Genomic DNA, 26,140 nt, shown 5'->3' with positions numbered 1-26,140 from the left:
TGGTGGTGTAGGTGTTTATTGACAACTTTACTCAGAATACATTTCAGGCATCCTATCATAAAGTAAACCTGTAGGCTAAGTGATTTCTGTCACAATCTAAAAACGCAGGCTTACACTCGCATTCATACACACACAAGATCTGTCACATGTTCTTGCAGGCTTTATTGATCCTGTTAGTCCAAGTTCAAATGTGACGCCAATCAGTCCTTGTCTGGAGGGGTCTGTGATGTAACATTCTCCCGGGAAGGCTTCAATCGTCTGTGCTGTCCAACACGCTCTTACTGAGGGCCAGGTCCCAGTAGTGTTCTGTGCCGTGCTTCTTGAAGTGTTCTCTGGCCATGCTCTCCGTGGGACACTGCTTGAACTTCATGTCCCCGTAGCTGCGGTCTTTGGCTGTGCCCTGGAACAGTTATTATTAGCTCGTTTCTATTCCAAAGTCCTAAACTTATACGGTGGAACTTCGATTTATCAACCCCGTCTATTTGCAAACTTTTCAATTTACGAACTTTAGATACACTATATTGCCAAAAGTATTTCGCCACCCATCCAAATGATCAGAATCAGGTGTCCTAATCACTTGGCCCGGCCACAGGTGTATAAAATCAAGCACTTAGGCATGGAGACTGTTTCTACAAACATTTGTTAAAGAATGGGACGCTCTCAGGAGCTCAGTGATTTCCAGCGTGGAACTGTCATAGGATGCCACCTGTGCAACAAATCCAGTCGTGAAATTTCCTCGCTCCTAAATATTTCAAAGTAAAGTGTCAGCTTTATTATAAGAAAATGGAAGAGTTTGGGAACAACAGCAACTCAGCCACGAAGTGGTAGGCCACGTAAACTGACAGAGAGGGGTCAGCGGATGCTGAAGCGCATAGTGCAAATACTTTCTGCACAGTCAGTTGCTACAGAGCTCCAACCTTCATGTGATCTTCCAATTAGCCCACGTGCAGTACGCAGAGAGCTTCATGGAATGGGTTGCCATGGCCGAGCAGCTGCATCTAAGCCATACATCACCAAATCCAATGCAGGGGTGTAAAGCACGTCGCCACTGGACTCTAGAGCAGTGGAGACACATTATCTTGAGTGATGAATCACGCTTTTCCATCCGGCAATATGATGCACGAGTCTGGGTTTGGAGGTTGCCATGAGAACTGCATTGTGCCGAGTGTGAAATTTGAGGAAGAGGAGGAATTATGGTGGGACCCCTTATTTCCAGTGAAAGGAACTTTCCAGGATACCAAAACATTTTGGACAATTCTATGCTCTCAACCTTGTGGGAACAGTTTGGAGCGGGCCCCTTCCTCTTCCAACATGACTGTGCACTAGTGCACAAAGCAAGGTCCATAAAAACATGAATGACAGAGTCTGGTGTGGATGAACTTGACTGGCCTGTGTAGAGTCCTGACCTGTACCTGATAGAACACCTTTGGGATGAATTAGAACGGAGACAGAGCCAGGCCTTCTCCACCAACATCAGTGTGTGACCTCACCAATGCGCTTTTGGAAGAATGGTGGAAAATTCCTATAAACACACTCCGCAACCTTGTGGACAGCCTTCCCAGAAGAGTTGAAGCTGTAATAGCTGCAAAAGGTGGACCAACATCATATTGAACCCTATGGGTTAGGAATGGGATGGCACTTCAAGTTCATATGTGAGTCAAGACAGGTGTCCAAATACTTTTGGCAATATAGTGTGGAGTCAAATATGTCTGTGTACGACCACTTCATTCAGTCATACATTTTGTGTCACGCCTGCAGACAAAAAACAGGGCGCAGGATCGTTGCAAAGGCAGAGCCCTACGCTACTTGCTGCCAGTACACTACTCGTCACTTCTCAGCGCTTCAGGGTCTGTGCCTTTTTTGTGTTGTTTCGCCTTTTAACAGGTTTTGTCTATTTTACTAGCTCAATATGAGTCTCAAAAAGACAACAGACCAGCGTGAAAAGGACTGAATCGTTGAGGGGTTAAAAAAAATGACTATTTGTGATGGCGTTCACAAGTGTGGAGGATCTGACAAAGCAGGCTTCATACCTTCGGCAAGTTTTAATTGTTTGTTTTTCCTTTCTGGAAAAACCTGCTAAACCAGGGTCTCAGCGGAGAAAAAGTTATCTCTTGTTCAGTGGCACCTCTTCCAAGGCACACACACGGCCCTTCCTCCCCACCCCCCGTTCTCCCTCTGTCAGTCCGCTGCTTTCTTGTCATCTCCTCCTTTGCCGATGTTAATGTACAGTAAGTTTAAAATGTTTATTATTGGAGCAATACGGTTGTAAAGTCATAAAAAGGTCTGTAAATGCTGTATATATTTGTAAACGCTCTGAAGTGGGAAAGGGGTAGGATTAAATAAGCTTTGCTTCTTTCTACTCCTTTACGGACATGATGTAAAGTGAACGATATGAAATTGTGTGATGTATTATGCTGTAAGTGTGTTCATGTTCGAAATAAACTAAAGAAAGAAAAGAGGAAAGAAAGTGAAAGATATTTGTGATTTCTGATTGTTTGTGAGGGCACCTAAGGGAATTCTGTGTGTGTGCATGTGTTGGCAGAGCAGCACATACATGATAGTTCAGCTTGTCATTAAAGACATAGTCGAACCATCACCCCCTTGCTATGTTTGTACTGTATAGCAATTTATATTGTGTTCAAAGTCTACAAACCTTCACTAAAATATGGACTTTTGTCAAGGCTGGAACCAATCATTCATATTTTCATTGTTTCTTATGGAGACATGTTGCTTCACTATACAAACTTTTCGATTTACAAACCCCCCCTCCCGAAGCACCAATTCAGTTTGTAAATGGAGGTTCCACTGCAGCGCTGACTGACTCACCTCCCAAATTAAATAGCACTTATTGTTCCTCCTCGTGTCGTCATCGCCGTCCAGATCTACATGGGAGTTACACGTGCCAGCTTTAGATATCTTGACAAACGCAAACACACATCCAGACTTCGCTTTTACCGTCTCTTTTGGAGTTATGCTCCTCCCACTTGATTCTGTGCATCATGAGCCTCTTGAACTTCTTCTGAGATTTGGGACCTGAGAAACCAAGAAAAAAAGGGTCAGAAATGAAGTGGGACCCAATCTAAGAACTGCATATAGCAGAGCAGTGTTCCTTAACCCCAAGGGCCATTGTTAGGCCGCGAGCACCCCTAGGGGGCCACCAAAAAATATTTTTCACCGCTGTGGTCCATATGGGCAACAGCGGTACTCAATTGTAATACACTTTTCAACCACTTGTGGCAGTAATGAAAATCTCAAACAAAAAAAATGTCTGTAGCTAAAGTTATATACGTTTTTTTAATCGCAAAAACTATGACTAGTAATTCAGTTCATTTAAGGACAAAACAATTGTATATGAAACAAAAAGTTTCTTGAGCGCAAAAATTATGACTTAAGTGGTCAAGTTGTATTTTCATTTACACTTTAATTTAGACAGTTTATTTAGGAATCATTTTATTATTTGGTATTTGTTTAGTTAGAATGTATTTATTTTAGTACTGCGGAATTTTATGTAAATTCATTTTTTATCAGTTCCTTCTTTTGCAGTATATTTGATAAGTACTTATTTTTGTACTCAGCTTGACCTAAGCCTTGATAATACAATTTGTATTAACACATGATTTCATATTATTTGAAAAGGTTTATCCTGTCAAACTAAGTAGGTTAGATATAATTACTGAATACGATTAAAATCAAGAGTAAGATTACTAATTCATAATTAATATTTAAGTGGGCCCCGGGCCCCTCTGTAGTGGAAAATTTGGGCCTTGAGGTCAAAAAGGTTAAGAAACCTCGGTATAGTACAGACTAGTACTGATTATTGGCGCCAATTTATGGCATTTTAACATTTAGGCATCAGCATTTCTTTTTTTTTAATTTTATTTTTTTAAATCGGTATTCACGTTTTTTAAATTTAAATATCGATAATAAATAGTAATATTTAACCTCTATTATTCCTATTTCTATCATTTTAAATGTAACAAACATGCGTCAGCCTTTTTTAAATTTCATCCGGCCCATTAAAACTCTGTCCCCAGCATTGTCCTGCCCACGGCACCATCTGATTGGTTACGCAAACCACGCATGGGTAAGAGGTAGAGCCAATCGGAAGCAGAGGTCTTCTGCGTGGTCCTCATTCTCAAACACACGGCGCAAAGAAAAGTGTAGAGATCAAGTCCGGCGGGTTTACGCATGTGTTGAAGGTACGTAAACAGAGAAATTTCTCTGTTGACACCAATATGTCACTTTTCCTGTAAATAAAAATCGTCTCCAAATATCGCTTATCGGCAGGGCCGGTTCTCGGCAGGCATATATGAGGGGTCAGTCAAAAATGTGAGGTGGGGCATCATGCGTACACGCTGCTCCACCTCGCTCCAGCACTACTTTTCTGTGCTGATACAGTAGTAACATTGCCTTCTTTGTTGAATTTGGCTGTTGGCTACAGTAAAGGCCTGATTTACTAAGATCCAAATACCACGCGCTAAACAGCGTGAGCAATCTATAAAATAGCGTGTACTATTAGTGGCCATGTGATTTACTGAGACTGTGTGTACAATTCTAAAGTGGTGCGTGTACCATACGGGGTACAATGCACATTCATTCAAACATGCAGGAGACAACCACTTTTTATGGGCATTTTAGAAGCAGTGGTGCAGTGCATCTACATTGAGACTATTTTTTTTTCTTTATCGCTGAAGGTGCCTTGGAGAGGCTGCACTTACTGTGCTCAATACGCAAAAATGCATACTTCAAAAAAAATTTTTTTTTATATAAGAAATATTTTAATGATATAGATTTTATGTGGCAAAAAAAATAATTATTAAATAAATACTAAAGGACACCAAAACACATTGATTGAATTTGTTGTAATCAGCCTTTAAGTGTTCTAGCAGCTGTAATATGTTGCTGAATGGACGATATATATAACACTTCAATTTCTGACCATCCAAAAATGTTGACACGCACACGTATGACGGAGGATTCTCGTCTGTCCATCGTGTGTCTGTGCAGCACAAGCACTGATCCTGCAGCCGTGTGTGGAACTGTCAGTTTGTATAATTACTAAAAAAAAAAAATTGTGCAAAACGATGTTAAAAAAAATAATCACATTGCACGTGCTAAATAATTATATTAGAATTTTCTCCTTCTAGGGTTTTGATAATTAGCATATATTTCGCATATTAATGTAGACAGACGCAAAATGGATTGCACGCCTTATTCTGCTCACTTAAGAAAAGCAATCCACTTTGCACATGTTAAGTAGATCAGTTTTGCGTGTGCTATCAAGTTTGCACATGTTTTAGTACACGCAATCCTATAGTAAATCAGGACCTATGTGTCCGACTCCAACCTGGAGAAGAGGATTGTCAGGCCTCTACTTTCACACCTGTACAACTTGGGTGTCCCGCCTGAAGACTAAGCTCCTGCTGGTAGCTCTTAACCACAATAAGGTGGCAACCTCTCAAGGGGGGGACATGTTAGACATGTTAAAGTTTTTGTGGGAACCCAAAACGGAATAATTTAATTTAAATTAATTCCAACGGGGCACATTGATTTGAAATTCTAGTATTTTGCGGTATGAGCTCAGTCATAGATTAAACTACTAAGCCGTAGTACCTCTGTAGTGTTACAGTCCGCTTGCTTTGGGGCCAATTGGTGCAGTGAGCGACCAGATGGAGCTGGACTAAAACATTGGGCTCTGACCACTTACCCAGTCGGCTCGTACTTCAGCATGTAGATGTGCCATCACGTCATTATATTACTCTCCATTACCTGACTTTATGGCATATTCCAGGACTTCCGGTTTAGAGTACTTAACTGTAATGTTGTGTCCATCGTCATAGGCAACATTTTGGAGCTAAACCCTTTGATGGCTGGCAAGTATGCTGTGGTGCACCTGAGAATCATGTGACGTGCAACTTCTCACCTCCTTCCACCACGACCAGGTTGACGTCTCTATGGAGAACTACGGTGCCTGTCAGGTACAGCTGGTTGGCATTGGCTTCCACTTTAAACTTCTTAGCAGGGTTTTGTAGGTTGCGGATTCTGCATGTCAAGACAAGAAACAGTAACATTTGTTCATAGCTATGTCCAACACCAGCACAGACATTTTAAAAATGCATGGGGTTTTTGTATTTGTCCTTAGAAACAGAGCTTTTGAAAACTCTGGCTATATCATAGGGCTGGGCGATAAAACAATATCTTATTTTTGAACCTTTATTTTAAGAGGTTATTGTTAAGTGTTCAATGTGATTTTACAATTGTGTTTACGTTGAGTGTTTTCCATTCTTGTGTTGACATTTCCTTTCTGCCTTGATAGCTGAAGAGAGTATAATCAGAGGAAGGCTACATTTGAAATAAAAATGTTTACATTTAATACATTTTCTCTTGGTCCTTATTTTCCATAGCTCATAAAAAATATGAATAATTATCGATAGACCGATATGAGACACTTATATCGTGATGTGGTTTTCCGCCATATGTCCCAGTCCTAAATCATTTGTGTGCGGGCGGGTAAAATGCAGTTTCTTGGCCTGTATCATAAGAAATGTGTCACCTTAGCTCACGCATGTAAGCCTTTTTTAGTAGGGATCTAACAGTACTGCCTGTAGAAATGGTTCCGACAGATATTTTGTGGCTTTAAAACTGTATGTTTATGATTTTTTTAGTTCTCTTAGTCTCCATGCTGTTGTACATGAGCAATGGTCTTTAGGAAACGTCCACATGCAAGTCCAACATACTCTTTCATGTCTTAATGCTTAATTTGTGGACGCATCCAAAGTGTAGCATTAATAAACATTTGGTCTTCTTGTCTCTCAGAATGATTGTGAACAATAGGCAAAATTCCCCCAAAAAGTGCAGTTGCCCTTTAAGCGTTACACTCAAAGTTCGATATCACGCGGTCGTTTGCATCTATAAAATACAGATTGCGTTATATCAAAATCCTTGTTTTTTTAACCTTTTCTTTTTGAAAGAATACAATAAAATGATCCCCAAACCAAGTTTAATGAACAAAAAGACAACATTTCACAAATAAATGCATTATCTTGATACCTCGCGTTATGGGAGTAGTAATAGGGCTTTGATTATGGGCCCAGAAATCAGCAGCCCTTCACCTCTTGGCTGAGTAAACCAATCCAAAGTGTATTTATCCAAATGTTGATCATCTGCAAGTTTAAGCTTTTTTAGACCTAGCCCTGTGCTATTGTCAAGGTCATTCATACATTTTTAGGGCTTTTCTTTTGTGCTTCCCCATCCTCGCACGGTAGAATCATTGATGCCCAAATCCCGGGCTAATTGTTTGAAAAATACCAGACCTAATCTAATCCGATGTTGCAATTTTATCAGCAACTGTGAAACAATAACATTTCCGTTTGACAACATTTTCTTTTGAACTTCTACGAGACATGTTTCGGTCTTCATAACGCGTGTGATATACAGGACTATCTCAGAAAATTAGAATATTGTGATAAAGTTCTTTATTTTCTGTAATGCAATTAAAAAAAACAAAATGTCATACATTCTGGATTCATTACACATCAACTGAATTATTGCAAGCCTTTTATTATTTTAATATGGCTGATTATGGCATACAGCTTAAGAAAACTCAAAAATCCCATCTCAAAAAATTAGAATATTTCCTCAGACAAAGTTTAAAAAAAAAGATTTATAACAGCAAAACAAAATCAAACATTTGAAAATGTCAATTAATGCACTCAGTACTTGGTTGGGAATCCTTTTGCACGGATTACTGCATCAATGCGGCGCGGCATGGAGGCAATCAGCCTGTGGCATTGCTAAGGTGTTATGGATGCTCAGGATGCTTCAATAGCGGCCTTTAGCTCATTTGCATTATTGGGTCTGCTTATTGGTCAGCTTCTTCTTCACAATACCCCACAAATTCTCTATGGGGTTCAGGTCAGGGGAGTTGACAGGCCAATCGAGGACAGTAATGCCATGGTCAGTACACCACTTACTGGTGGTTTTGGCACTGTGGGCAGGTGCCAGATCATCCTGAAAAATGAAATCATCATCTCCATAGAGCTTTTCAACAGATGGAAGCATGTAGTGCTCTAAAATCTCTAGAAGCGTCTGACTTGGGCTATGAAAAAGAAGCACTGGACAGTTGCAGAGTGGTCCAGAGTCCTGTTTTCAGACGAAAGCAAGTTTTGTATTTAATTTGGAAGTCAAGGCGCTAGAGTCTGGAGGAAGGCTGGAGAGGAGCAAAATCCAAGTTGCTTGAAATCCAGTGTGAAGTTCCCACAGTCAGCAATGGTTTTGGGAGCCATGTCAGCTGCTGGTGTTGGTCCACTGTGTTTCATCAAGTCCAGAGTCAATGCAGCTGTGTACCAAGAGATTTTAGAGCACTACATGCTTCCATCTGTTGAAAAGCTCTATGGGGATGATGATTTCATTTTCCAGCATGATCTGGCACATGCCCCAAAGTGCCAAAACCACCAATAACTGGTGTACTGACCATGGCATTACTGTCCTCGATTGACCTGCCAACTCCCCTGACCTGAACCCCATAGAGAATTTGTGGGGTATTGTGAAGAAGAAGCTGAAAGACACCAGACCCAATAATGCAAATGAGCTAAAGGCCGCTATTGAAGCATCCTGGGCATCCATAACACCTCAGCAAATGCCACAGGCTGATTGCCTCCATGCCACACTGCATTGATTCAGTAATCCGAGCAAAAGGATTCCCAACCAAGTACTGAGTGCATTAGTTGACATTTTCAAATGTTTGATTTTGTTTTGTTGTTATAAATCTTTTTTTTTTTTACTTGGTCTGAGGAAATATTCTAATTTTTTGAGATGGGATTTTTGAGTTTTCTTAAGCTGTATGCCATAATCAGCAATATTAAAATAATAAAAGGCTTGCAATATTTCAGTTGATGTGTAATGAATCCAGAATGTATGACATTTTTGTTTTTTGAATTGCATTACAGAAAATAAAGAACTTTATCACAATATTCTAATTTTCTGAGACAGTCCTGTAGGTAAAGTTATGCGCACAGGTCGGCTGCCTAAACCTTCTTGGTGGATAGTGCCTCCACGTGACATGAATGGTGGACTGTGCTATCCACCAGTAGGTTTGGTCATCAATGGGTCGATATTTTATTAGTTTTTTTCATAATTCCTCTTTTTTTTTTGCAGACTTTCATAAATATTAACTGTTAAAAGTTATTAAGTACGCAATTATTTTGTGAAAAACAACGTAATTGTCCCTGGTGGAAAAAAAAGCTGCGATGTAAACGGGCGAAAATTCAGGGTCCACGGCACGACCGTGTTATAAAAAACGCCGTAGGGCTAGACAATTATGGCAAAAATAATAATCACAAATATTTTAATTGATATTGTAATCATGATTAATTACACGATTATTCATTAATTTTAAAACATTTATTTTACCACTAAAAGTCAACTTGAAATCATTTAAAAAAACCTTGATATGAATTAGTAACGAATAACCCACAACAAGTAAAATAATAATAGCAATAACAATACATTTAAATAACAATAGCAATATAAAAAACAATAAAATTCAGTTTTGTTTTTAATTCAGTTATTTACCTTTTACTAGGGATGTCCCGATCCGAAATTGATATCGGAAATCAGTCCGATATTAGCCAAAAAAGTGAATATCGGATTTTATCGGACTGAATCTAAAAACTCCGATATAAGCGCTCCGATATAAGCTGTCCATTTACCGCTGCAGCACTTCTATAATAGGTGACTCTGGTTTGATCACACTCCAACACAGTAGGTAGCGGCAATGCCCCTTATTGGTGCTAACGTTGGTGCCGGCCGCAGAAGAAGAGCGTCTCTGATCCAGCATGCACAGCCCACGTGATCACAACAACAACAACGACAACGCGTGTGCTTGCAGCAAATGTCGGCTGTGTGGAAGTATTTTAACGTAAACTCGGACAAAGACGTTGCCGCTAAATGCAACATTTGTCAGGCGCAAGTGTCCCGTGGAGGGAAAGAACCGGGAAGGTTCAATACAAGCAACCTCATCGCACATTTGAAAAAACACCACAAAAAAGAACATGAGGATTTTCGCGAGAGCAGCAAGGCGAAGCAACAAACCTCTGGCTCGCTTCAGCAACCCACGCTGGCCGAAAGCTTTGCAAGACGTGACAAACTACCACGGGACAGTAAAAAGGCAATGGCCATAACAGAAAAGATAGCCCAGTTTATTGTGCTTGATGACCAGCCCCTGTCGGTGGTGAGTAATGTCGGATTTAAACGCTTAATGGAGCACCTCGAACCTCGCTACATTATTCCTAGCCGCCACTACATTGTAGACAAAACTATACCCCAGATGCACGAAGAGGTTAAAAAGAACACAGCATGCCGAAATGCTTATCTTCTTAAAAAAAAATCTCCACATTATGCTCGGACTGCAGAAAGTGGAGAAGGATGAGGAGGAGTAGTAAGGGTAGTCAGCACTGACTGATTATTATTTGTTTTATGCTCTTGTTATTAGAGTGATATGTTTGTGTTTACACTATTCTTCAGTGATGACTAAGAGTAATTACTACATTGTTTTGGGCACAGTCAGTCAGTGAAACTGGAGCTGTGAACTCTTAACTTAGAGCAGTTGGACAGTGGACAAAATTCTGTTGTTTTTGTTCCTGCCCACAGTTGTTTCCAACATATGCTGACAGTAAAAAAATAACTGAAGTGAACTTGAATTGTTTGCACTTTAAAACGTTTTTTTTAATTTTTTTATTGGATTTATTTAGGTTATTTTTCAGGGTCTTCTAATTTATTTTTAATTTATTCTATTCAATTGTACAATTATGTTGGTATTAGTTGTTATTTTGCACTTTAAATATAACATTTTGTTTTTATTGGATTTGTTGAGGTAATACTCTTATGTTGAAGGTTAAAATTTATGTAACCAATTGGTTAATAATAAATGGGTCAGTTTTTCTTATACCTACTCTTGCTGACTATTGTTTTCTGTTTTAACACTACAACATCAGTAACAGTAACATCACTTTATCAAGCCTTTTCTAACATTCCACACAACAAAATAAAGAATAAATATATGTATGATTCGTGCCTATATCGTATCGTATTGATATCGGTATCGGCCAATACTCAAGGCTACAATATCGGTATCGTATCGGAAGTGAAAAAGTTGTATCGGGACATCCCTACCTTTTACACTTATTTTACCATCATAGAGTGTGTGCTTTTTGTGTAAAATCCAATTTAACGTAATGTTTTCCAATTAATTGCAAAAATCCTCACATTTCTTGGTACAATACATCTTTGGACAATTTTGACCAGTATTTTAAGTCAAAGCATAATAATTGTGTAAATGTATCAATCAGTGTTTTAAGTACATTAAGCTTGTGTAAGATACTTTTTTGAAATCTTTATTTTGTTAACGCAGTCAGACCGGATATGGCACACCCATTATTGTGAAGGGGGGAAGTGTGCTGTGCTGTCCACAGCTTGACAAGTAAAGAGGTGAGGCTGTTTTTTTTTATAAAAAAAGAAAAAAAAAGGGACGCGCCTCTCAAGTTGCGACCAATGTTTGTACATTGATGTTACATCCATGATGTCGTTCACCAGAACAAAAGCAGATGAGATGAGTTTTTGGTGTATGGATTGTTCTTGTTAGCTTTAGCTTAATAGTTTAGTCACTGTTTCAAGCGGCTGTCTCGACATTGTTTAGTTCAGGAAGGGGCGGCTGAGTGTGTCTGGGATTAATGAGCACTACCGGAAACATTATTTTCCCAAACAAATTATTATTCTCCTCACAATGACAACATTTCACTTGCATTTATGTCAATTTCTTTGATATTACTTTGCGTTTACCAGCGAACTCCGTTTTATTGGCCAATTATGTGACTCTGTCCGCGGTTACGTGAACGCAGAAATAATATGCCTTATTTTTTTGTTGAGTTTAGTGATTAAGCATACTAGCGTTGTGTCAAATAAAAAGTAGCAACCATGATGACATCCCAAACTTTGAGTCGACGGTCTTTTTTCCACTCAAGCCCCGGAATTTGCATGCACGTTGCGCGGCCCATTAATCGTTTTTTACGATTACTAGATTTACATAATCTGTGAGGAGAAGCCATAATCGAAATAAAAATTAAAATTCTATTTTTTGTCTAGGCTAGAACGTTGCGTCATATCGATGTTTGAGTGTATACCGCCATATGTAATGGAGATCACGTTCAGTAATGGCAACTCGTTAGACTTCGGGATATGCCATCAAATTTTGTAAGCCTGAAAGAAGTCAGTATAAATATGTATTACAGTTGGGAAGCCACTCTTTGGGGGGCCAAATTTGGGCCCCCCTGATTTAATATCTTTTAATGAGTAATTGAGTCAACTGTGGCTACGTTTTCACGTTTTTAATTGGCCAAAATGAGCATGAAAGCCGGTGAATGTTTTTTTAGTAACCAGAGAATATTTTAAACTTTTCTCGTATTAATGGAGAATTTCTAACACGGGAATGGGGAACATGTTTTTTTTTTAGTGGACAGAGAATAGTATAATAACACAGGAAGCAAGAACACGTGTTTTTGAAAATGTCTGTTCATGTGCATATGGCCTGAGAGTATGTACTCCCTGTTAAAAACAAACCTGTAGACCGCAATGTGAACGCCATTGGTGAGATCTTCCTTCAACTTCTTCACCTTCTTTTCTTTCCTTTGCTCGCTCGTGAGCTTTCGCGCTGCGTTGGCTTCCTCGTGAGCCCTGCAAAAAGAAGCATGAGAGAGTCGTACAGAGTGTGACAACAATGGAGACGAGCGAAGAAGCATCTGACTAACTTCTGCCTCTTGGCCATCTGCGCTCTGACGTGGGCTTCCACCTTGGTGGGGTCCTGAACTGCCTCCGTCCCCAACACCCGCATCAGGTTTGAGATGCGAACTGACAAGATGACAGCATATATTAGCTACATTCCATTGCACACACTTTTCGCATGGTTTGATTTTGGGCAAACATCTTAAAATACCGTTTTTACATTACATGTGACAAACTAGTCAGTTTATCCATGCATCATTCTGTAGAACCAAGTGCCCAAGCAAAGAATCACCAGATTGGTGTGACTTAGTCCGTGTGCTTTTTTTTTTTTTTACTGGGTACGGTTGCATGTGGCCCAATTAAGTTGTGAGTGCCAGCACTTGGCTCAAAAAGGTGATTTATTCAAAAAAGTTATTGGCTATTAAGTGTTGGCCATTGGGAAAAAAACGTACACATTAACCTTTTTTTTTTTTTTTTAAGGTCTTACTTTGTATTTTATTTTCACTGTGCGATATTTCAGTATATTGATTGATTCTATCGTGTATTAAGAGTATGTTATATTTCTTAAAAGCCCAGCTAGGAACAAGAGTTGGAAATAAGCATTAGCTATAAACTCTACACCACCGCAGTTGCATTCATTGTTTTGTGAACTATGTTGAACTGTATTGTTCTTATTCAAACAAAAAATTATTCTATTTAATTCAAGAAATAATTTGCAGCACAGTACAAAAGTGGCATCTGCTTGTATTCCCCCTCTCCAACTATCCCCTGAAGTCGTTTCCGCCAACAAAAGCCTTCAATACAAGGTAAAATTGATGTTTAATTAGGGCTGCACAAATAATCACATTTTAATCACAATCACGATTTTGCCAGCCACAATTAAATGAGGGTAATTGTCAGCTAGGATATTTTGTTTCAACTAGGGATGTCCGATAATGGCTTTTTGCCGATATCCGATATTCCGATATTGTCCAACTCTTTAATTACCGATACCGATATCAACCGATACCGATATATACAGTCGTGGAATTAACACATTATTATGCCTAATTTGGACAACCAGGTATGGTGAAGATAAAGTTGGTTTTTTTTTTAATAAAATATGATAAATAAATTAAAAACATTTTCTTGAATACAAAAGAAAGTAAAACAATATAAAAACAGTTACATAGAAACTAGTAATTAATGAAAATGAGTAAAATTAACTGTTAAAGGTTAGTACTATTAGTGGACCAGCAGCACGCACAATCATGTGTGCTTACGGACTGTATCCCTTGCAGACTGTATTGATATATGTTGATATATAATGTAGGAACCAGAATATTAATAACAGAAATAAACAACCCTTTTGTGTGAATGAGTGTAAATGGGGGAGGGAGTTTTTTTGGGTTGGTGCACTAATTGTAAGTGTATCTTGTGTTTTTTATGTTGATTTAATAAAAAAAAACAACAACAAAAAACTGATACCGATAATAAAAAAACCGATACCGATAATTTTCGATATTACATTTTAAAGCATTTATCGACCGATAATATCGGCTAGCCGATATTATCGGACATCTCTAGTTTCAACCTCATACCATTATCAATAACTTATTTATATATAATGTTTTTTAAACATAGATTTGAGTGTAGTTTGTGCACACCTGAAAGTAGAGTCAAAAAAAGGTGGAATGACAAACTGTTCCTGTAGATTTGTCCTAACCAAATATGACATCACTATGGTAGAGCTAACATCACATCCATACACAGTGAAGCTTATGTACTTTAACTGATACCAGTACCGAGGCCTGGCCGATATGGCCTAAAAATAAAAGCCCCGATATTTTCACCAAATTTGATTTCCGATTTTTTTCCCCGTTCTTTTTAAAGAAACCGTTGAATACATATACAGAGATAATTCAAAACAAGTTTTGTTTTTCTTTTATTAAATCAAAAACTAGTAGTTTGAAATGACATTGCATCTTACTCTTAGCAAAATTCTATTTTGTCTCGTTCTCGTTAGCATTAGCCATGTTTTCCTGTGTGTAAGTAAAGGGACGGCGCAAGCTACAGAAGCTCCTGAGGGGCAAAAATTAGGCCGAAGCAAGAGAAAAATATATATATATATTTTTTTAAATCATCTACAACAAAAAACTTGACTACATTGATAAAAACGATATATCGCCAAGGCCTACCAGTACCAAATCGGTACTTCGGGCGGCACACGGGATGTCTTTCTGTGTTGAGTACAGAAGTCCAACCATATATCGTATCATCTTTATGCTGATGATACGCAAATCTATGTCCCTCTAAAAAAGAAAAGTGACACGAGTGTAAAATCCCTTTTAAATTGTCTCGAGGACAAAAGCATGGTTGGCGGTAAACTTTCTAAACTTAAATGAGAACAAGACGGAAATAATTTTATCTGACTCAAAAGGTAAAACAGTCCCCCTGACACCTTATTATAAATCCACTGTCACAAATCTTGGTTTTAAGTTAGACAATGATTTTAAATTGGGACAGCAGACGAACTCTGTTGTTTGATCCAGTTTTTATCATCTAAGACTTTTAGTAAAAATTAAATGAGTTTTATCTTTTAACAACTTTGAGCGGGTAATCCAAGTCTGACCAATGCCATATTTGTTTATACTGTGAGGTCCGGTGATCTTAAGGGCTGTTTGGAACATCCAAAGAGGAAGAAGTGCTTAATTTGTTCATCCTAACCCACCTACAACACTGTATGGGTAATTTAAATGTATTTCAGTGTTATGGGAAAAAGAAAAAACTACTGGTTATCAGAGCTTTTTTTAAATGACGCCATAATTACTGATATCGACCTGATAATGATTGGTTTGATCATTATTGTGCACTACTATCAAATAAAGCACTTTCACAGCCCCTGCAGCAGAAAAGCAACAGTGGCTACAACCCGCACCATTTTTTATGAGCACGGAGCTCCACTACCATGCCTGCTAGGATTAACAATCTTTCCCGGGCCTCGTTTCAGTTCCGTGGACTCTAACTCGGAGTGTGCTAAAGACCCCATTGCTGTTTTAGGACGGCGACAGGTGTGTAGGCTTGCACAACACATTTCTCTGCTGGTCATCTTGGAGTCGCACTAGCAGGACTAACAGCTAGCCATTAGGCTAAATCAGGGGTCACTAACCTTTTTGAAAACAAGAGCTACTTCTTGGGTACTGATTAATGCGAAGGGCTACCAGTTTGATACACAGTTAAATAAATTGCCAGAAATAGCCAATTTGCTCAATTTACCTTTAACTCTATGTTATTATTAATAATTAATGATATTTACACTTAATTGAACGGTTTAAAAGATGAGAAAACACGAAAAAAATGACAATTAAATTTTGAAACATAGTTTATCTTCAATTTCGACTTTTTAAAATTCTAAATTCAACCGAAAAAAAGAACAGAAAAACTAGCTAATTCGAATCTTTTTGAAAAAATTTAAAAAATAATTTATGGAACATCATTAGTAATTTTTTCTGGTTAAGATTAATTTTAGAATTTTGATGACATGGGTTAAAATCTAATCTACACTTTGTTAGAATATATAACAAATTGGACCAAGCTATATTTCTAACAAAGACAAATCATTATTTCTTCTAGATTTTCCAGAACAAAAATTTTAAAAGAAATTCAAAAGACTTTGAAATAAGATTTAAATTTGATTTTACAGATTTTCTAGATTTGCCGGAATAATTTTTTTGAATTTTAATCATAATAAGTTTGAAGAAATATTTCACAAATATTCTTTGTCGAAAAAACAGAAGCTAAAATGAAGAATTAAATTAAAATTTATTTATTATTGTTTATAATAAAAAAATTTTTTTTACTTGAACATTGATTTAAATTGTCAGGAAAGAAGAAGGAATTTAAAAGGTAAAAAGGTATATGTGTTTAAAAACCCTAAAATCATTTTTAAAGTTGTATTTTTTCTCTAAAATTATCTTTCTGAAAGTTTTAAGAAGCAAAGTAAAAAAATTAATGAATTTATTTAAACAAGTGAAGACCAAGTCTTTAAAATATTTTCTTGGATTTTCAAATTCTATTTGAGTTTTGTCTCTCTTAGAATTAAAAATGTCGAGCAGAGCGAGACCAGCTTGCTAGTAAATAAATAACATTTTTAAAATAGAGGCAGCTGACTGGTAAGTGCTGCTATTTGAGCTATTTTTAGAACAGGCCAGCGGGCTACTCATCTGGTCCTTACGGGCGACCTAGTGCCTGCGGGCACCGCGTTGGTGACCCCTGGGCTAAATAAAGTCTGGAGACACTTTTTTTTACCGGTGTTCTGACGAGACGTGCTCCCAATTGGCGCCATGCAGCCCCTGTATCTGCGCTTACGTATGTTCGAACCCAGGGAATGTGAAAATGTAATTGCGCATTGAAGAACTCTACAGAGAGTACTCCTATTACACTGAATACTGCTATATTTTTGTATTTTGTCATTTAGGTACATGTTTCACACTACAAACAATCAAAAATGTATGATTAGGTGAAGCAGGGGTGTCCAGTCGTAGCACGGGCAACCTGTTAAAAACAGATTAATAGAGCTAACGGTATCAAGTAAAGAGAAAAAGCTGAAATGTGATACTAATTATGAACATGTGTCTTACTTAAGACTTTTTATTCGACTATTTCATTACAAATTACACGTTCACCTCCAGGACCATTAACGCAAGTACACTGCCTACCTGTGGGCAACCCTACGTTTTACCTGACATAATGAATAATCGTGATTTAAACACGTATACACATTCATATTTTTCTATGTTAAATGATCACTTAACCATTTCAATCGTTATTTACATGCACTTTGCATTGTTTTCTGCATGTAAAACAATAGTTATTTGCCATTAAATGTGTTTTGTGTTAATAAATGTGGGTGTCCAAAACCAATTTAATTGGTTTTACATTATTTCTTATGGGAGAAATTGCTGCAGTTTTCATATGAATCGGTCTTCATCTGGCCTTTTGGAACAGATTACTAATGAAAAAGGAGGTACCACTGTTGCTTGGAATGACTGGTTATTGTTGTTATGAGAATGCACATGTACCTTTGGGCTCCGGTGGCGGCATCAGTCCCAGACGGACCTTTTCCTGCACTTCTTTTAGGCCCTCCCTGCGCGTCTGCCGTCTCAGTTTCTTCTGTTCTTTCTTGGTCAGGTATAAGCCCAGCGCGATTGGCTTGTCGGTGTCAACTGAGGGGACAGAAACACAAACCCTGTAACCCGTTTAGTCTATTATGAATATGACTGTGGTGCAGCAATAGCACAGGAGAGTGGTGTCAGACTTGTACGCTACACACTTACTTGGAGGGCTAATTTGTGCAGGATGTTCCACTAAGTTTGTCACACCAAAAAGCACCACCTCATCCAATTTGGTTTTTGGAGTTCTTCATGGGAAAAGAGCATATTTGAGATGACTAACCAAGGGCCACAGTAATAGCCTTCATGTGTGGTAATTGCTTACATCTCCATGTTGGTGGGCAAGATGAAGGAGTCCCACCACTCGATGTTGGGGACTTCGCTGTCTCCAATGTCCTTTCTGGGGGCGATCAGAGCCAGCTTGGTGGACGCGTGGATTCCAGTCTTCTTAGCCGCCTGGGAAATCTCATTCTGCAACCTCTCTAACTGAGCCTGTCACAGCAAAACAGTGCACGATGGTTCTTTTCCAAATATTTAATTGGAGCACTCCAAAAACAATTGGACAATGTTGAGTTTGAACCAACCTTAGTTCGGATTCTTTGGGCGATCTTCTCAAAGCGCCCCGGCTCGTGGAATTTGAAGCTCTTGCGAGCCCTCTGTGCCGCTAAGAGGTTTACGCGATTGTCAAAGTAGGACGTGGACTCCAACTCCTCCCCGGGCTTTTCTTTCAGCTGCTGACGGAACTGCTCCCTCTTGACCGCTCGAATGTTGGCTGGAGACAAAAAAAGGAAATCGTGAGTGAGGGTAACCAAAAAAAAACAACCTATGAATCAAGTAATTATTGAAAGCAAAATAGACAAGTTTTAGTTCCTACAGGGTCTAGTGTGAGCCAGACCTGTTAAAAATGCCAAATCTGGAATTTCAATTTATTTTTAGCTGAAATTTGAATTTAATTGGCTCCATCCCACAGAATGTTGAACTGGAATTAGAGGAAGTTGAATTCATTGCAATTCAGAGAAATTGCTTGTAACAGAGTAACAAGAAACATTTGTCTCTTTTAACAATGGTTTTGTCTACACAAACAAAAATTAAACACAAATGTTCTTAATTTGTATTACTTTGATATGTAAAGCAGCCGGTGAAACTACTGTAAATTCCTGACTGTAAGCCGCTACTTTGAACCCTGCGGCTTATCAGACAGTGCAGTTAATTCATCGATTTTTTTTCCGTTGACGACCATAATAAAAAGTTCTCCAAAAAAAAAAGTCCTTCTAATTACTGGTAATTCTTTCAACAGGAAGTAGAGTGAAGTTCAGTGAACTGTTTAACTATGTAATATTAATACAAACTATGCAGTAAATTATTTATAATTACTGACCCCGAAAGGGACAAGTGGTAGAAAATGAATGGATGGATGGTTTACAATTCAACAACGTTGTCTAAACTGTTGTATTTGGACGTTTAATTCTTACATCACTAAATAAAGTATGAGTTGTAGGGGATAATCTGAATGAATGAGATATCTTTAAGTCAGACCTGGGCATTCTGCGGCCCGCGGGCCGGATACGGCCCGCGTGAGGCCAATTATAAATTACAAAATACATTTAAAAAAGTATCTATGTCGAGTGTGCAATACAACGGTGCTGCTTTTGTTTTGAAAATCGTTATTTGTATTACTTCCGTGTGGACGTATGCGTGATTGTGAGTGAATGTGAACAACTGCAATTACAAAATAAAGTTGAAAAAACATCTATGTCCTGCGCGCAATACAACTGTGCTGCTTTTATTTTGAAAAGTATTATTTATGGGCGTGTGTCCGTGTGTAACCTGCGAGTGAAGGTGCACATGCAGCGACAAGTGATGCACGGTTTACACCCGAGACGCCAAAAAGACAAAAGTTGATGAAGAATGCCGTGTTTTCAACAACACATGAACTGCAAAGCAACGTCCCCTCACCTAAGGTGCGTGCCTGCGCAATTGCGCACTGCTCAAGCGTCCGCTGCGCGCAGCAAGTATATATGCCGCGCACCAAATCAAATCCCATCTGAATTCTAAACAAAATAAACATATTTATTCTATGGAATTTTGCAATGCAACTTTGAGTGACAGTGACAACAAGCGGCCCTAATGGTGTTCGTCAACATCGTTCAATTGAACACCGTTCAATTATTGTAACGTCTATCGAGATGCTTCGAGGACAGGAATTATATCGATCACTTTATTGAGCAAAACTGTTTATATTCGGACATAACCACACCAAAAACATGAGTAAAACAATTCTATCTCGAAAAACTAGTCATTTTCTGCCGTACAAACCAGGCCAAAACCAACTTGTCATCTGTCACCAACACGCATACCACTAAACCACTGGTGCGTTTAAGGCCACACAAAAAGTCGGACAACTCAAACACCACACAAAGTTACACTATGACTCCTCAGTCATACGTGTGCTTATTTTACTGTCATTTATTATTAATGTTAATTTATATATATTAGTCATGGAATGCTGTTACACACACTATGTTGAAGTATTACTATTATTATTATTATTATTATTATTATTTATCTTACGGTATATATCAAAAATAATATTGAGCAAAATTTAATTGAAATATTGTCGATGTGGCCCTCCAGCAGTGCTCGGGTAGCTCATGCGGCCCCCGGTAAAAATTAATTGCCCACCCCTGCTTTAAGTCATATGTGATCCACCACTATTTATTGTTGTTGTTTACTGACAAACGAAACATACACAATAATTTTTACCCCATTTACATTCCATTGTGTGTATAAAAAAGTTTTAATACATCTTTTATGAGGTTTCTGTTCTCTTACAAACAGCCAGGATGTGCTGGCATCACGTCACGTAATTAAAGTGTCTTCTTAAGAAACATTCTTACAATTATTAAACAAGTAGTTTTCTTGTTTGACATTTGCTTGTTTGACATGGTCCCACTAATGGTTTATTTAAAAATATATATATATATTATTCTTATTCATTAATCACAATGAATGTACTTATTCTAGCATTGTGTATTTGTATGTAAATATATTTTTCATCAGTTTTTATGAGTCCTTTCTACTGCAGTTTGATTAGTGTTTATTTTTGTAATCAGCCTTACCGAAGCCTAGATACTAATCTTTGTGATTAACACATGGAGGTGCCGCTCTTACTGAATACCATTAAAATCAAGGGTAAGATTACGAATTCAGTGTTAATATTTGTGTAGGACCCAGATCCCCCTGTAGTGGAAGTTGGGCCCAGAGGTCAAAAAGGTTAAGAACCACTGTTCTACTTAATCTTTCCGATTTCAAACCAATAATGAATGTTTCATTTTCTATTGTGCCAGCATACATACCTTTCAGGGTGGGCATGCGGTGTGTGAGCTCGATCTCTTTACCGGTGGCATCCACTGTCCTACCCTTGTCATCCAGAATGAGTGGGGTTGGCTTATTCAATTCTTTCAGTTCCACTTTTCTACAATAGCACAAGGGTGGCACATTCTCAATCAACAGACAAAGTGGTTGGTCTGTTTTGATATTTTGTGGTAATACTCACGGCGGGGCGATTCCCATGGCGTGAAGGTTAGCCAGTGCGACAAAGTTGTGAGCGATGGTGTTTCCCAAACCTCCGAGGATGTTAGGTTGAATGGTTAACTGGGACTGGAGGCGTGCCTTTTGCTCAGCGGCCTTGCGAGCCTTCTCGATGGCGTCGTTCATGAAGCTGGCGGCCTGCGAGGGCACAATGGAGCCGCCACCGGCGGCAGCGTTGCCAAGAAGTCGGGACATTGCTGAAGGTTCCATGCGTGCCTGTTAAAGGAAGCCATTATTTTCTTTCCCCTATGACCATCCAAGTGATGTGCAGAACACAGAATGAAGTCATTACTGCAGTAGGAGCTGGTATGTTCAGTTGTTTCCTTCGCTGTTCTATCTGTTTTGTGGCTTCCTCCATCATTTGTTTGATCTGGAAAAGAAGTCAGAAAAAATCAGAAAGAACTGCACTTATGTGGCCCTGCAGCAGATGTGTTTGTGATGATGTTCTACCTGCATTTTGCTGAGCATAACAGGGCTCTCGGCGGGCGGACCTGCAGTGACCTCAGGCTCCTCCACCTCCTGAAAACGAGGGACCCGCTTACGTTTGGGAACTGTACCTTCTGCAGACTCCACTACGGCTTGCTTGCTTCCTTTATTAGTCTCATCACTAAAGACATCCTAGGAACACAAGTAGAAGAAAGACAGCTCATAATGTCTATTTTTAAAAAGAACCATCAACTGAAGAGTATGTGTTGATACATGCAATACAGGGTTTCCCCTTAATGTAAATGAATGTGGTGGACCGCCACAGCATTTTTATTACCGCCACACCTTGAAAATAGGGTTGTTTTTTTACTTGAAAACAAATTAAAGTAAAATATATGCAGCCCCCAGAAGAAATCACACAACGTTCGTCGCAATTTTTAACATTTATTACCAATCTTATGATAAACAACAGCACAAGTGCAAGCGGTTTTACCTCCCGTGTACACACTTTCATCTCTGTGAGTCTGCGCTTCCCCGCCAGGCACACAACAACACTTCCTCATTCTCTGCCAATCACTTTTCAGGCACGGACAGTGTGTTTGTAAACATGGGACAAACTGACATTAAATCCAAACCACAGACATAACCACCAACAGGTTGTTATATTTTGAATGGATATATATATATAGATATATAGCCTATTATTTGCACACTATTGATAAGTGATGTGCCGAAAACTGGACCACCGAAAAAAGTATTTTATTACCGAAAACAGTGCTACTGAACCCGGATTTAAACAAAACGCACGCCATTGTCTGGAACGCTGTCAGCATGTCTACGATGTAGACGTTACCAGATGTGCCCGTGGACAGTTATATTTCAAAGTGTGCAAATATTAAGAGGATAGTGGCAGCTTTTAAGAAGAGAAAGGTCAAATGGAGCAGCGCTGTGGCTCACGTCTTTCGTCAGGGATATCAAGGGACAGAAGTTAAGAGTCTCTAAACACCACTGCATTTTAGAATAACACCAGAAGAAAAAATCTTAAAGTACATCGTACAATAAGCAACAACAATTGAAAATATGGTAAAAAGATATAAAAATATATCTTAATACTAATTAATAATAATAGATTTGTTTTTAAATGTATGTATACATTTTTTTTGCCTTTTTATCCAATCAACTATTTAAATAGCACCATTAAAAAAAACTGTTTCAAAGTGCTGAACAGGAGTTAAAACACATTTAAAAGCAGGATAAAACTAAGGAGAATCTATTGTACAAAACGCTAATGAAAAAATATTTCTTAAGAAAATCATATCATAGCAGATTACGCAAATTATTTGATGACGTCATTGTAGCCACACCCATAACCACGCCCCAAGTCTCTTAGCAGTCTAGGGGAAACCCTGCAACAGGAGGATAGCACTTTACCTTCAGGTCTCTCTTCCGGTTCTTGTCTCCTGATCCTTTGCTGCTACGGGTGCTGCGGCTCTCCTCCAACGCTTCAAAAAGACGCTCGACAAAACTTCCAGCGGATTCGTTCAGGAAAGGATGCAGTTGGTCTAAAAACATAAGAGTGGGAATAAGGGGATGGAACGGTTTATGAAATAATACCAAAATGTATGACTTTTTTAAACGCTGCTGTACGGAGTGGTACACGGACGTAGGGAGAAGTACAGAGCAGTTGCGTCTCCCAGTCATACTTGCCAACCCTCCCGATTTTCCCGAGAGACTCCCGAATTTCAGTGCCCCTCCTGAAAATCTCCCGGGGCAACCATTCTCCCGATTTCCACCCAGACAACAATAATGGGGGTGTGCCTTAAAGGCACTGCCTTTGCGTGCCGGCCCAATCACATAATATCTACGGCTTTTCACACACACAAGTGAATGCAAGGCATACTTGGTCAACAGCCATACAGGTCACACTGAGGGTAGCCGTATAAACAACTTTAACACTGTTAAAAATATGCGCCCCATACTGTGAACCCACACCAAACAAGAATAACAAACACATTTCGGGAGAACATCCGCACCGTAACACTACATAAACACAACAGCAAATACCCAGAACCCCTTGCAGCACTAACTCTTCCGGGATGCTACAATACACACACCCCGCTACTCCCACCCACCTCAAACTCCTCATGCTCTCTCTCAGGGAGAGCATATCCCAAAATCCAAGCTGCTGTTTTGAGGCATGTTAAAAAAAATATCACTTTGTGACTTCAATAATAAATATGGCAGTGCCATGTTGGCATTTTTTTTTACAGAATTTGAGTTGATTTATTTTGGAAAACGTTTTTACATTGTTTAATGCATCCAGCAGGGCATCACAACAAAATTAGGCATAATAATGTGTAGGGGTGTGGAAAAAAATCGATTCGAATTGCGATTCTCACGTTGTGCGATTCAGAATCGATTCTCATTTTTAAAAAATCTATTATTTTTTTTTAAATTAATCAATCCAACAAAACAATACCATAACAATGCAATCCAATTCCAAAACCAAACCTGACCCAGCAACACTCAGAACTGCAATAAACAGAGCAATTGAGAGGAGACACAAACACGACACAGAACAAACCAAAAGTAGTGAAACAAAAGTTAATATTATCAACAACAGTATAAATATTAGTTACAATTTCAACATAGCAGTGATTAAAAACCCCTCATTGACATTATCATTAGACATTTATAAAAAAAAAAATTAAAAAAAGAACAATAGTGTCACAGTGGCTTACACTTGCATCGCATCTCATAAGCTTGACAACACACTGTTTCCAATTTTTTCACAAAGACAAAATAAGTCATATTTTTGGTTCATTTAATAGTTAAAACAAATTTAAATTATTGCAATTAGTTGATAAAACATTGTGCTTTACAATTATAAAAGCTTTTTACAAAAATCCACTACTCTGCTTGCATGTCAGCAGACTGGGGTAGATCCTGCTGAAATCCTATGTATTGAATGAATAGAGAATCATTTTGAATTGGGAAAATATCGTTTTTGAATCAAGAATTGCGTTGAATCGAAAAAAATCGATTTTGAATCGAATCGTGACCCCAAGAATCGATATTGAATCGAATCGTGGGACACCCAAAGAGTCGTGGCCCTAATAATGTGTTAATTCCACAACTGTATGTATAGGTTTCGGTTGATATTGGTAATTAAGAGTTGGACAATATCGGCAAAAAGCCATTATCTGACATCTCTAATCAAGATATATATCGTGTATTGTGACATGGCCTAAACATATCGAGATATCAATAAAAGGCCATATCAACCCAGCCCTGGATGGATGGTTACCTGTCGTTTTCCTCTTGTCCATCCCCTTCCCCACGCACTGCAGCGCCACAGTGACCACAGTGGGCTCCGAGAAGCCGAGCACCTTCTTCACGGTGCGCTCCACCCACGGCCTCAGCTCCTCTGCGTCCCGTTTGGACATCCTCTCTTCTGCAGAGCAACACAAGAGTTGGGCAAAAAAAAGTTTACCAGCTCCTGTCTCAGCTAGTGCATTAGCTGCACCGCACGGGCAATTAACCAAACACACCCCAGCTAGACACAGGTCAAAAGTACAGGACGGCTTCCAATAAATGCATGTGTTATTATAGAGAAACCATAAGTTTGATGGCGTGACTCATTCAAAAAATGCTGTCAAAAAGTAACATGGCTACATGCTAATGCTAACGCTGTTAGCACACTTGTACACAATTGACGCGCATTCACTTACAATTCCTTGTTCTGGACCTTAACTGCTATTAAGGCGCCCGATTTGTAAAAGTCACACCAGTTGAGTCCGTTTGGGAGGGTTTATGAGACTATGAACGCCAAGTTTTCAGGACAACTTAATAGTCAGACGCGCGGGTTCGTTTTCACGACGTCGTTGAGCGAGGAGTAAACCCGGAAGTGGACGTAGTTTCATTTCCGGGTCTTGTTCTTCTTCTTCGGCGTGTACATTTCCCGCTTTCTGTTCGTCGCCATGTAGCGTCTCAAAAGGAAACTACTGCCACTATTTATATAGAATAAATGAATAGAATAGAATAGAATAGAATAGAAAAGAAAATACTTTATTGATCCCTGGGGGAAATTCAGCACCACAGTTCGCTCACCATAGACAGTAATAATAATAAATAATATAATATATATAATATTATAATATATAAATATATTCTACATATACTCTACATTTAAGTGC

At 38.7% G+C, this 26,140-nt stretch overlaps 1 protein-coding gene across 1 annotated transcript; it reads right to left on the bottom strand.

Annotated features, from left to right (window-relative positions):
- prpf3 (PRP3 pre-mRNA processing factor 3 homolog (yeast)) lies at positions 1-25,918 on the bottom strand. The gene is made up of 17 exons (XM_062029666.1): positions 25,676-25,918; positions 25,252-25,398; positions 23,376-23,506; positions 21,969-22,136; positions 21,811-21,888; positions 21,484-21,734; positions 21,284-21,402; positions 18,512-18,699; positions 18,253-18,419; positions 18,093-18,175; positions 17,838-17,981; positions 12,804-12,903; positions 12,616-12,729; positions 5,924-6,042; positions 2,956-3,033; positions 2,827-2,882; positions 1-400 (listed from the first exon to the last, which is right to left on the bottom strand). The coding sequence occupies exons 2-17, from the start codon at positions 25,388-25,390 to the stop codon at positions 251-253; spliced, it is 2,085 nt and encodes a 694-aa protein (XP_061885650.1). The 5' UTR covers positions 25,391-25,398; positions 25,676-25,918; the 3' UTR covers positions 1-250.
- Between the last annotated feature and the right edge of the window lie 222 nt (positions 25,919-26,140).

This window comes from Entelurus aequoreus, linkage group LG20 (genome assembly GCF_033978785.1).
Source record: "Entelurus aequoreus isolate RoL-2023_Sb linkage group LG20, RoL_Eaeq_v1.1, whole genome shotgun sequence".
Taxonomy (NCBI): Eukaryota; Metazoa; Chordata; class Actinopteri; order Syngnathiformes; family Syngnathidae; genus Entelurus; species Entelurus aequoreus.
The sequence above is the reverse complement of the archived record's forward strand: the minus strand, read 5'-3'. Positions and strand labels throughout refer to the sequence as shown.